Source organism: Lotus japonicus, chromosome 2, assembly GCF_012489685.1.
Source record: "Lotus japonicus ecotype B-129 chromosome 2, LjGifu_v1.2".
Classification (NCBI taxonomy): domain Eukaryota; kingdom Viridiplantae; phylum Streptophyta; class Magnoliopsida; order Fabales; family Fabaceae; genus Lotus; species Lotus japonicus.
In genome coordinates, this window is record NC_080042.1 from 80,813,743 (window position 1) to 80,827,955 (window position 14,213).

Sequence of the window (14,213 nt, forward strand, 5' to 3'; positions counted from 1 at the left end):
CACTTAAAGAATATGAGGGTTTGAAACTCTACTGTTCATTATTTAGAGTATGACTGACTAAATTGTAAATTATAAAAGTTTATTGTGGAAGAAATCATGACAAATAAAATTAAGCTAAAGGGTATGAAACCCCTTTATTTTTCGATGAGTTCTAAAGAAATTGACTAAAAATAATTCTAAATATTTTTTAATTGGTATCTTCTCAATTCTCATATCACATGAAAATGTCAAGTGAAATATTAAGTATATCTACATCTTCATAAATACTTAAATGGCCTCATCCATTTCCATCTATTAATTTCATAAGAAGAGATAGATAAATACAAAATTTTAACTTGAGAGCATTTTCATATGAGATAATCTTTTTAAATCAGACACTATGGATAACTATCTCTAATGAACTCAAACCTAAATACTTAATGCAAACCAATCAACTTACTAAATATGTTTCATAAAAAATCAACTTACTAAATAGAAACTTAAAATAAAATAAAAACTAGTTACTAAGTAACAAATATTGAATGAGGGTTTGAACAAGTCCATTTGGGTAAATATATATCCATCTTAGAAACACCGGTGTAAATAAAGCCCTTTCCGCCAATTGCAACCCTCTCCGACGCCGTGCTCCGACGCTGACGCTGTGCCTTTCCTCTTCTTACAATGTCGTCGTGGTTGTCATTGTTCAGGTTAAGAAGGAGGTCTCTGTTTCTTTCTAACGCTACTTGTCTTCTCTGCTCTCACTCTCATACTCACACTCTACCCCATTCCGTTGCTGATGTTGATGTTGATGATGCCGTTTCCTCCTTCAACCGCTTCCTCCAGATGTTAGCATTCCCTTCCCACCCATCATCGAATTCAACAAGATTTTAACTTCCCTCGTGAAGATGAAGCATTACTCCACTGTCATATCCCTTTCTCATCAAATGCAACTCAAGGGGATTATGCCTAACTTTGTCACTTCCAACATCTTGATCGATTGTTACTGCCATCTAGGTCAAATCAATTTCGCTTTTTCTGTATTTGCCACTATTCGCAAGAGGGGTTATCAACCAGATGTCTTCACCTTCGCCACCTTGATCAATGGATTTTGTCAAATGGGACAAATAAGACCTGCCCTGCAGTTGCTTAGACGAGCCGAAGACGACGAATTGGTTCAACTTAAACCGGATGTGGTGATATATTCATAGCATGTGTAAGGACAAACTTGTAAGTCATGCTTGCCATTTATATTCTGAAATGCTTCACAGGAGAATTTTTCCTGATGTTGTCTCTTACAGTTCCTTAATATATGGCTTTTGCATTGTGGGTCAATGGAAAGAAGCAATTGGGTTTTTAGATAAAATGATATCCAAAAACATGGTCCCAAATGATTCTACTTTTAATATATTGCTCCATGCTTTATCTAAGGATGGAAAGGTGGAAAAAGCTATAAATGTGCTAGTTGTGATGATAAAAAAAGGTGTGAAACCTTCTGCTGTTACTTATAACTACTTGATGGAAGGGTATTGCCTAGTTAACGAAGTAAGCAAGGCAAAAGATATATTCAACTCCATGGCCCAAAGGGGAGTGACTCCTAATGTTCAGAGCTACAATGTCATAATTAATGGATTATGTAAGACTAAAGAGTTGAGTGATGCATTGAATATCTTAGAACAAATGCATTGCAGAAAGGTAATTCCTAGCATAATAACCTACAATTGTCTTATTGATGGTTTATGCAAATCAGGGAGAACCTCTGATGCTTGGGAGCTCGTAGATGAGATGTATGCAAGTGGTCTACCTCCTGATGTAATCACTTACAATTCTCTATTGGATGCTCTATGCAAAAAATCGTCGTGTTGACGAGGCAATTGCTTTAATCAAGAAAATTGAAGACCAGGGTATTCAGCCAAATGTGGTCACATATAGTATAGTTATTGATGGATTGTGTAAGATTGAAAAGGTGGATGAAGCCTTGAACCTTTTAAAAGAAATGCATTGCAAAAAGATTATTCCTAATACAGTAACCTACAGTTCTCTTATTCATGGTTTGTGCAAAACAGGGAGAATCTCTGAAGCTTGGGAGTTCGTAGATGAGATGCATGAAAGTGGTCAACCTCCTAATGTATTCACTTACAATTCTCTATTGGATGCTCTATGCAAAAGTCGTCGTGTTGACAAGGCAATTGCTTTAATCAATTGAAGACCAGGGTATTCAGCCAAATGTGGTCACATATACTATAATGATTGATGGATTGTGCAAGATTGAAAAGGTGGATGAAGCCTTGAACCTTTTAAAAGAAATGCATTGCAAAAAGATTATTCCTAATACAGTAACCTACAGTTCTCTTATTCATGGTTTGTGCAAAACAGGGAGAATCTCTGAAGCTTGGGAGTTCGTAGATGAGATGCATGAAAGTGGTCAACCTCCTGATGTAATCACTTACAATTCTTTCTTGAGTGCTTTATGCAAAAGTCATCATTTTGACAAGGCAATTGCTTTAATAAAAAAAATTATAGACCAGGGTATTCAGCCAAATGTGTATTCATACAATATAATGATTGATGGACTATGTAAAGGTGGAAGACTTAAGGATGCAAAAAAGGTGTTTCAAGATCTGTTGATTAAAGGATACAATTTTGATGTCTTGCCGTATACAGTTATGATCAATGGGCTTTGTAAAGGGGGTTTGTTTGATGAAGCATTGGACTTGCTGTCAAAAATGGTAGACAAAGGTTGCATTCCTGATGCTTTGAATTTTGAAACAAACATTCACGATCTATTTGCAAAAGGTGAGAATTATAAGGCAGAGAAACTTCATGAAATGATTACTAAAGGTCTACTGTAAGAGCAAACCTAGGTAAGATGCTTTCTAGTTACATGTCAAGTTATTTTTTAAATTTTGAAACCTTGATGTTTTCTATCTAACTATATTATTTCATGATGAATATCTGGTTGCAAGCACAGAGTACACTTGCTGGTTCTGGATCAGCTTCAGTGGCAGTGAAATATAGGTGGGTCCTTTTCAAAAGCAAAGTATGTGATTTGTGCAGAATCTACTTTATCATCTTACACTTGAATCAAGTAGTTAGAAGAGAAGTATTCGTATGAATTGATAAATTTCAATTTTACATGAATTTGCTATGTAACCCATAGTGCTAGTAGGGGGAAACATATGTATCGTTTAGAAGACATGTTAGAATAGGACATAATCCAATATAAGAGTTATGTCAATATTTAATGCATATTAGAAGTAGAATAGAATAGGACAAGATATTGCATTTTGGTTCAATTAGAAAGGGTGGAACAGAAATAACAGCACAACGCAGCCTATCATGTTTCGCTCTGCATTTGTATGTTGCTGCCACTTTATAGTACTTAAGCTTTCTATTTGGTTAGATTATTGTCAATTTTTTCCAGCTTTTATTTTATTATATTTAATTCATTTTTTAATATGTACTTACTATCTGTGCTTCAGTAGGATGACAATATATTTGAAATCTCTGTGAATGTGTGCATCAATACATTACACATCTGCAGTCTGAGACCTCAAACATCAAGTCGGGTTTCAATGTTTCCTTTCATTTGCTGTTTGTCATGTTTTGTTTGGTAGAAAGGAAATGGAATGAACGGAAGGGTAAATCTGTGTTTTCGGAGTAAACTTTGGTCTTGATACCTGCAACATTTCCCTTCCCTTCCTCCCATTTTGTCCTTGCCAAACATTTTGTTACTGTTTCATGAAGTTGTTGAGATATATTCCTGGGCTCATTTAAAGGATTGAAGAACAAAATAATATAAGGCAGTTTTGACTTAGTTAGCAAACAATTTTAATCATCTCAATCATGCTCTTGTCAGGCTTGTAAAGCTATAGCGTAAGAGTTGCAAGACTAAATCCTTTCCTTCTTTAAGCTGCTTATTGCTAATCAGCGATTAGAAGGTTTTATCTCTCAACCTGTACCTTTTTCTCGAAGTGTACTGTGTATGAGGGTATTCATGGATGGTGATATATCATATATTAAACCCTTCATATGATGTATGTGTCAGTCACAAGACTAGTTAGGTCCATTTAGTTATGACTATTTCCTAAGGATTGATTCTTAGGTTTGTAATAGTTCTTTATACTGCAGTAGCAAGGCATTAGTCTTTTATCTTTGAAAATTTTCTAGGACTTGATTTGCATTCCTATTTCTTTTATTAATTGATCCCAGTCAAAAGTGTTTTCCAAACCAACAAATGGTATGAAGCCAAGGACTTTGTTTGTGATTACTTTTTCGAGTTGTATCTTTTAACTTTATTTGTTTATGTTTACTATCATGCAAAGATAAAGCTCCGATCCTTGATATTTAGTTTTTTCTTCAACACTGTTAAAACGATCTGTTTTCTCAAGGATATATAGTTATTTTAATGATAATTTTACTCAAGTTCAAGTTACTTTGTCTTATTGGAATTTGATGTTTTAGATGGGAGATGTAGCTAAGGACCTTATAGCTGGGACTGTTGAAGGGGCAGCACAATTGATAGTTGGACACCCATTTGACACAATCAAGGTCAAGCTCCAAAGCCAGCCAACACCAATCCCTGGCCAGCTTCCAAGGTATTCTGGTGCAATTGATGCTGTCAAGCAGACACTAGCAGCTGAAGGCCCAAGGGGCTTATACAAAGGTAGGGGTGCTCCACTTGCTACAGTAGCCGCCTTCAACGCTGCCCTATTTACGGTTAGGGGGCAAATGGAGGCATTGTTCAGGTCCCATCCCGGCGCTGGAGCTGGACTTGCTGTTTCCTTTCTAGTTTGCCCCACTGAACTGATCAAGTGCAGGTTTCACTGATGGCGTTTTAATTGTCATGTTTTAGTCACATTTTCTGTACATTCATTTTATCAACTTATGTAGATTTTGTCCTCTTTGATAACAAACAAAAAAAATCTGACTATTAAGCTTGTGTTAGTCCTGCAGCAGCCAATGCAAAACTGGTCGTATAACCGACCTCCTTAGTGGGATAAAGCTGATGTTTATGTTTATTGATTTCTTTTTTTCTTGTTTTCTATGAAGCATCTTTGTTTAAAGTATTCATTTTAAGCGAATTAAATCACACCTCTGATGGTTGACATGAAATCAGATAGCCAAAGGGACAAGCTGAATGAACTTAAGTGCATGTTTGGAAATTCTTCAACAATTTATTCTTAAGTCATAATCAGTTATGGTTGCTGAAGGCTTGACTGTAGCTTCCTTCAGGTTTTTGGTTTACGGAACCGGTGTTGTTAAAAAGTGATTCAAGTAGATGACTAGAGAAATCCAAAATTTTCAGGTTCAATTGATGCTTTTAGAAGGATTCTAGCCTGAGGGCATCACAGGTCTTTATAAAGGTTTTGGTACTGCAATGTTCCGAAGTGTTCCCGTGAATGCAGCATGCTTCTTGGCGTACAAAATGACAAGATCAGCTCCGGATGATTCTTTCATCAGCAAACTGGTAACATTAAGATCCCATTTGGGGGCATTTAGAGAAAATTCTCCATTCAGGTGAATAGATCTTCCTTCTTCAAGGCCCCCTCTTTTGCATTCCTTGCTTTTCTCCATTACTTGTTTTTCACTTCAACTTAACTGAACGTTGGGTGGAAAAGTTTAAGAAATAGAACCATCTGATTTGATTAATCATTTTCAATAGACATGTCACATGAGATAATCATCTTAGGGTGATCCTTTTGTTGATGGATGCTCCTATTATACTCGTAGTCTCTGAAGAACGTGTTTCGCACGTTGGAATATGTAATTTGGCTTTCTTCTTAAGTATCAAATAATGTGTTGAATGTAAATACCAACATACACTAAATATATTAAATTACAGATAACCTATTGCGTATTTTTTTTTCCAAAAATTGAGCCACTTAAGGTTTTCATTTCAATTTCATCTTGAGTTGGAAGGGAAATATATCGTATACATCCCATGATATTGCTCTATACAAATACATGGAAAATTGACAGTGCATATATTGTTGATTATATATGCAGTTTGATGTGAGTGTGTTTGTATTTATGTTTAAGTTGGCTAAAATTACATTTACTTCAATGACAGAAGAGGCATAAGTGAGCTAAAAGCTCCGTTGATAATATCATCAAAATAAAAAGTTGATTTCTATTAGGAGTAAAAAAATTCCATAAACAAAATCAAAGATTCTAGAATACACCCTAAAATTAACAAAATTTTCAGCAAAAGTTATGGAGAAAAAAAAGTAACTGAAATCCACCTTGAAGAATTTGCAAAATAAATATTCCTTCACGTGTCCTATAGAATGCATACATATCTGAAACTTTGGGCTTTTTAACTGGTCCTCGTTAAATCATCAGTGCTAATTTCACATCGCCTGAAAAACTTAATTAAGTATTTATGAATTATGACATAAGTATTTATCCCGTAAGTGTTTATTTATAAGTTAAATCAAAATACTTATGTATTAATATAAGCTGAAAATATATTATAAGTAAGCATAAACTCTTATTCATAAACTACTATAAACATCTTATTAAAATAAGTTTAAAATAACTTACAAGATCATAAGTTATTTTATTTATGTATGATATCTCAAAGTACTGCATAAGAATTTATGTTATAAAATATGATCGAGTTCTTTCAAATAGTTATCTTACACATAAATATAAAATTTAAAGGGTAAAAAACAGAAAGAAATGGTCACAGCCACGTGACATAACAAACTAATGGCAATGTATGACCAGTGAGGTGTACTCAAAAAATCTCGGTCCAAGAAAAACGAGGGAACGAGTAACTGTCGCAGTTGAATGCTCTCTTCATTTTCTTTTCTTGTTTGTTACTTTATTATTATTATTATTATTATTATTATTATTATTATTATTGAGTGATAAAAGAAACCATTGCATATTACATAACACATCATTTATATCAAAACACACAATTACAAACAATCCCAAAGTTCTCAATGGCTGAACTCAAACTACCCTCTCATGAGTCCTCAATTCCACTCATTGCTAGGCTGGATCATTTGGAGTTCATTGTGAGCTTTTCATTGCTAGGCTGGATCAATTGTTCACTTATCTATCAAACATTTTCAATTGTACACAATGTGTACATACATGTATGTAACAATTTTTCTGGTTGTCATTACAGATGAAATATTTAGAAAGAAAACAAAGATGTGGTGGCATCAATGTTCCTGCTGCAGCTGAGAAACAATCTTCTGATTCAGAAATCAAAGAGGCTTACTTTAAAGGAACATTGTTGGATCGTGTGGCCTCACTAGAACACAGGCTTTTCCAGGTTAATTAGAAGTTAAATCTGTTGTTTATTAGTGCTAACCCTTTTGTCAAGTATTATTGAATCAGCATCGTTTTTCACTAATAAAAGCAAATCATTTTACATAATCAGAAACCTGAGTATCTGACACCAACATAGATGTTGTTTTGGTTAAAAGAGAACATGGTTTGATTAATAATCATGGAAATAGGAACACCATAATTGGTGACATAAACCACATACAAAAAAGTTGACAATTTTTTTGAAACCCCTTCTAAGCATGTAGTTAGAACATGCCACAGAAAATGACATCCTGTCACTCCCATATCACTAAGCAACTATTATTTTATGGTCACTTATATTGGTGGGAATCATTATTTGAGGAAAGACATTGTCATGGCATTATATTTATACATACATTATTGTCACTCTTAAAAAAAAAAATACATACATTATTGTCGATTAGATAGGATATATTCCATTTATTCAGTTCTTCTAGTTTTTTAATAATTTATCGACCTTGGAGATTCATGTTTAACATGCTTGGCTCAGCGTTGAGAATCTCTGTAACTACTTATGGGTAAAAACTACAAAGTGTAGCTACTGGAGTTACTGTATTATGAATTGTGTGTCACCGCAAATCCGAACACGCTAATTGTAATTGACTTGTTGTTTCTGCAGCTTTGCGTAGAGGTGGATTCAAGTGGCAGCTCTTACCCTCTGTCTCGTGCTTCTACACGAACTTCTGGAGAGTCTTCATCAAGCCAGGGATCCAAGGGAGAAATAAGTTACTCATTTCCAACCTTCAACAATTTACCAAATCATGGAGATAAAGGAATCCCTCAGAATCATAATAACAAGACACTTGAATTCCAGGTATGGCAATAAAAAAATTATTACTCATAAAATTTCAGCTTTGCCTATAGTTGTAGGTGCATGTTGTCATCAGTAAAACAAATTAATGAGTCTGTTACTAAGAAAATAAATTACAGCTCTGCCTATACTCACCACCTAGTCAATTTAAATTTTATATGCTTTTCTTTTCTTAAATTCCTATGCTACAATGAGTGCTTGGAGTTTTGGACTCTAGATCTTTGTCCTGTTATATGGCAAGGATACAAAATAAAATTGTAAGCTCTTGAGATGAGAAAAAAAAAATCAAACAAGATGTCTCTTTCACACTAAAAAAATATAACCCAAATTCAGCTAGATCAGAATAGAATAAGAGTTACTGTATAAGACACATACCTAACATGAAAATTTGGGAGGAGCTTAAGTTCACATACTAAAAGAGGAACACATCATGCGCATCACGAATGATGCTTCTAGTATAATATATTTTTCCTTTCCTTTTTTGGTTTTATCTATATAAATTAAGCAGTAGGAAAAGCCCAAAGAGCCTGCAATTAGTTTAATAATGCAAAAGGGGGGGGACCCCTTGCTAGAAACTTCATATGAAATGTGTATTATACTTGAAATGATAACATTGGTCAACTTCTTATGCAGCATACATTTTAGAAAATAGGAAATTTGTTCACAAAGCACATAATATATGGTTGTGTTGAGAATTGAGTTTATTGACGTCAAGGTTATCCTACATTCACGCAGTTAAAGAATTGAATTTTAATTTTTCAATTAAGATAAGTCAGCTCATATATTTTATTAAGATCAGATAGCGGTAATAAACGTACAATTCGAGCCATATGATTTTAATTGATTGATTTAAACTTCTTGACTGCGAGAATTTATAAATATCACGACGGCAATAATCCAAATTCGGTGCTGCTGCTGCTTGTTATAGAATCCTATGCTCTCAGAATGACACATGTATTGGTGCAGGAAAAATCTGAAAATTTGCAGCATCAAAAGAAAAACCCATGCCCTGATCCTAAGAAGCAAGTGGTGGTGAAGAACAGAGCCAAGAAGAATGAAAAGAAACCCAAGAGTGCAAAGAAACAGATTGCTCCTACTAGTTGGCCACATTTAAAACTACTTGGCTGCTAATTATGCTCTTGACCTGGATTAATTTCTTTTTACTACTACTTTTAATTGGTGTTGTTCTGGACATTAATTATTAGAGATTTATGTTGTTGGATTTGAACTATGTGGTTTATTGCTCTCCCATAATAAAGTACTACTATGTGAGGTTGGATTCGTGTTTTTGTTTTCAACTAGTATTAAATTCTACATATGCTCCTACGTAACTTGTGTGCTTGGGGAAATGAACCATCACAGTTTGTAAGGGTGCAGAGTAGGGGTGGCAAAATGGGCTTGGCCCGCTGGGCCAGCCCGTTTGGCCCACCTTTTTTAACGGGTTGGGTTGGGATTTTGAACCCAAATTTAAAAGTGGGTCAACCCAACCCAACCTGTATTTTGGCGGGTTAATGGCGGGTTGGGTTAGCCCGCCAACCCATTTTTCACTTTTTTTTTGACATTTTTTAAAATTTCTTTATATTTTTCTTCTTTCAGTAGATTATTTTAAGGTGCACATATAATACGACAGACCTAAACTAAAAAAAAAAACATTATTTTGAAAACTCTCTTCAATGGATTCACCTATATAAGTTGATGCTCTTATTCGTAGGTTATGTTTTGTCTAAAACTTTCATGACTACTCGACACATTATATTTTATAATTGTTGATTGACTATTATTGGCTAAAGTAAACTCTTGTTGCTAGTGAGGTTACAGTTTTACAACTTTTAATAACCACACATGATAAATATTTTTTTGTTATTGCTATTGGTGAGACTTTCTAGTTGAACTCATAACATTTAAAGATAAAGAACAAGTATAATTCTACTTTTTTCTTGTGTCAACATATAAAAAGTGAAAGATTGCTTAAAATTCCTCATTGTATTTTTTTTTTATTTTACTACATTTTCTAAGTGAGCTAGCCCGCCAACCCGTTTTCCCGTCAAAATATGGGTTGGGTTGAGACTTTGAACCCAAATACCAAAAGTGGGTTAGCCCAACCCAACCCGCATTTCGACGGGTTAGTGGCGGGTTGGGCCCAACCCGGCCCGCCAACCCATATTGCCACCCCTAGTACAGAGAGCCATGTGAAATCATGAATTATATAACACATTTTGTTCTAGCGGATTCAGACAGCCTCATAATTCTAATTATTTTATTGGAATTATTGGAGGAGGGATGCACTATGCAATCGATTTCATCGAAACAGACCTAGAGTTGATAATAGAAAAAAGGCTTTGTTTATCTACCATGGAAAAAAAACAGACTTCACAAGTTAAAAAAAAATTCTCTACAATTAGTTTTAGCACTAAAAAATATATTATAAGTTGTATTGATGTTAATTGTAAAATATAGTTTATGACCGAATCAATTTTTAATATAACCCATCTTAGAATTGTTCAATAAAAAATTATTATTTGATGTTTTTTCAGTCACTGATATATTCAATTTTGTAATAAACATTATATCTTTACATAAATGAGACTCAATTTAATTCGCTACTTAACAAAATTATATTATCACGTCAAATTTATGTGACTCAAATATAATAAGAGATCAAATTATTGTTTTTACCAATCATCATCATATCATCTCACTCAGGGACACGGATGCAAATTCACCTTAAGGGGGCAAGTGCCCCTACTATATTTTCAATTAATATTGAGTAATTTTTCTCCGACAAAACATTAACTGCCCCACACTATCATAAACTCACTTGTTACCAACTTTTGTATTTTATGTTCAAGTGTGTAGTATTTGTAGGATCGTTTCACTTTTTTATTGGTCTATTATTTCATTTATTTGAGAATTTCATGGGACACCATCATATATTTTTGCCATTTCTTTGGTGCTTTCTAAAACAAAAAGTTTTCTTTTAAGTTACTCCATCCGTTCCTATTTTACTGTCCATTTTGAATAAATTTTTTTGTTCATATTTAACTGTGCACGTAACATTTCAAGAGAGCATTAAATGATGTTTTTACAACAAATGTTCATGTTAGTACAATAAATGAGGAGAGATAACACATACTTTAAAGGGTAAAATAGAAAAATAATCCTCACTTTTTCTAAAAATTAACAAAATTAATCACACCTTTAATATGTGTCTTCACTCAAAGTGAACAGTTAAATAGGAACGGAGGGAGTATATGTATCATTTATTAAATGAGGCTCATACTCTAGTAATAGAGGTATTGGTTGGTTTGTATATTTGTCTTCTTGAGCGTGTTGTTCTCATGAAGAATCCATTTCAATAAAATATCATTTCTGTTGTCAAAAAAAAATGTATCATTTATTAAAGTAGCAATCATATTTTATTCGAGTGTGTTAAAGATTAAATATCTCCCCAAAAGTGCATATCTAAAATATTGAACTCTTGATCTCAAATGTTCAAATAACCACTTTTAACCATTGCAATCGATATGAAAGATTGAATAAAGTTGTGTATTTTTTCTAATTTTTAGTGTCTTCAAAAGTAATATATTGTTATAAATGAGAAGTTCCATCTATAATTTCTTTCAAACCCGTTTTTATTAATTAGTTGTTTATATCAGTTTTGTGAGTGTTTATATTTATGTTTAAAGTATTTTAAATATATACTTTTTTGAACCTATATTTTAATTAACTTATGGGTAAGTGGTTATTATGTGATTAGTGTTTATTATTGCAAGCACTTAATTAATAAAATTGTATATTAGAATACCCAAAGTATATTAAAAACAAAGAGGTATTGTTCAATTGTTGAATTGCGTTTCTTTCCTCTAAAATCTCAAAGTTTAGTTGTATTGAGCAGCCAGCATCATCGAAGAAAAAGCACTTAAAAAAAAATAGAATATAAATTTACAACCCACATCATAAATAGACTCACACAGAAATAGAGAGAAACTTTGAAATGCAATAGATTAAAATAAAAAATATGCATGGTGACTGAAACGATAGCAAAATAAAAGAGAAAAATATGAACTAATGAAAATATTAGAATAGAAGAAAAAATAAATGAATGAATGAAAATCCGTTGAAAATGATTAGTGACAAGGGATTTGGAATCAGATCCACCCACTAACAAAAAGGCCTTAACATTGGCATATATGTAAAATTAAAATAAAACAACTGAAAAATTCGAATAATTCGGAGATTGTTATATGTGCTTATTACTTTTCATGGTATCAATTAAAAAGGAACATGATTGAATAGCAATTAGGCTGTCTGTTGCTGGCTAGGAGATTGTTTCCACCACACAAGATTTAATTAAAATGCTGTGTACTTTTTCGCAGCCATGACATGATTCCTGAATCTTGAGGTTTTAATTGGCCGGTTTCAAATCGTAATAAGGTGACTTTTTGTTTTTAAATTTGCATAAAGTACAGAAAAATGAGCCTTGAATTAAAATGAAGTTGATCATCATGGATTAGATTATGCATGCCATCAAAGAAAGCTTTGCTTCGCTGGAAATTACGTGGAATGATGCAGACATCCATTAAAAGAAAGAAAAAAGGAGACGGTAATCTCACTGATGCTCATAACATAACCACAAGGAAAGTTTTTAATGTTAATCTGCTAAGCAAAACAAAGTTTAAAAGGATGAGTTCACTTCTTAATGGAATCAAATGGTGGCTACAAATAGAGAATATTTTTGTTATTTTTACTCGATGTTTAGAAAATCTAAAAAGATCGGTCAGTTTGACCAGGAACCGAATGTGAAAAAATCAACTAATCATAAAATTGGCTTGAACCAGTTGGGAACTGACTGAACTGGTTCAAAACCAGTACAAACTGGTCTATAACCAGTTTTGAAAATCGGGTTGCCTTTTTTTTTTGTCAAAAATCATTTATTATTTATTTTTATCATATAAATTATATACGATGAACAATAGTAATTTGCATTTTAATTAGTCTAAATTTTTTAATATCATGTGTAAATATATTACATATTATAGTAAAAAATAATAACCTTTTTTAATCACCATTGGTTCAATCACAGTTTAATTTCGATTGAACCTTAAATCGGTACCTGATCGACTGGTTTAATGATCTCTCTTGTAGGGTGTAATACGAGTTATGAAAATTGTCCATAGTCGTCTAACTTGGTTAGCTATGTCCGCTTTGACTAATATAAGAGATGGACTATGACCAAGTTTGGAAGAGCTTATTTAAGCTTATCTGACAGCATAAGCTTTTATGTCAGTGTTTGGGAGGGCTTATGCAAACAGCTTATGGTCTGCCATAAGTTATTTTCAGCTTATTTTCATAAGCTACTCAGGATAACTTATGAGAAACAGCTTATGCTTATGTACAACTTATTTTCAATTTATTTCAAAAAAATTTTAAAAATAGCTTATGAATAAGCGTTTATGTCATAAGCGCTTAATTAAGCTGTTTTTCCAAATGGGGCATATATCCTATGATGGTCACCTGATAATGTGGCGATTCATGGATGCCCAAGTTGCAATACATGCCATATTTTTATTAAGTACACTAGCTATTATTTTCAATTTAGTTGAAAGTTTATTAAGTGTGGAGTAAAAAATATATTATACTCAAAGATTAATGTTTTCTTCACATTTTAAATACTTTACACCATGAGAGAAACAAAAAGATAAAAAGATAAGAAAGAGAAATGAGAAGTATGAAGGATAATGTGATGAGAAAAAAATACACACATAAGAAGTTAAAGTGAGTGAAAGTGAATCTCAACTCTTGCGAATAGAAAAAACTTCTTGGCCAGCCCCTACCGCTTAGTGTGCTGACCGTGGGGCGAGGGATTAGTCTCACGGCTGTCGGCTGTGGGGATACCTTAGTCAAGATCAAAAAAGTGAGTGAAAGTGAAATTAAAGAAAAAATAAGATGTTAATGAACTAATCTCATTAGTAGTACATTGTGTCGTAAGTAGCATATCAATTAATCTAATTAGCACATTGATGCCTCTATTCAATAGTCAACTTAATTTCATTTTGATTATTGGTGCATATGGTCAAATCAATGATTATAGCTCCTA

At 33.2% G+C, this 14,213-nt stretch overlaps 2 protein-coding genes and 1 pseudogene across 2 annotated transcripts; all 3 read left to right on the forward strand.

Moving 5' to 3' along the window:
• Window positions 1–498: 498 nt before the first annotated feature.
• Window positions 499–4,533, forward strand: LOC130740131 (pentatricopeptide repeat-containing protein At1g12300, mitochondrial-like; annotated as a pseudogene).
• LOC130737103 (mitochondrial carnitine/acylcarnitine carrier-like protein) lies at window positions 4,441–4,806 on the forward strand. Its single transcript, XM_057588873.1, has one exon. The coding sequence runs from the start codon at window positions 4,441–4,443 to the stop codon at window positions 4,804–4,806; it is 366 nt and encodes a 121-aa protein (XP_057444856.1).
• LOC130740130 (uncharacterized) lies at window positions 4,804–9,389 on the forward strand. Its single transcript, XM_057592639.1, has 4 exons — window positions 4,804–5,496; window positions 7,118–7,267; window positions 7,925–8,119; window positions 9,083–9,389. The coding sequence occupies exons 2-4, from the start codon at window positions 7,118–7,120 to the stop codon at window positions 9,245–9,247; spliced, it is 510 nt and encodes a 169-aa protein (XP_057448622.1). The 5' UTR covers window positions 4,804–5,496; the 3' UTR covers window positions 9,248–9,389.
• The last annotated feature ends 4,824 nt before the right edge of the window (window positions 9,390–14,213 follow it).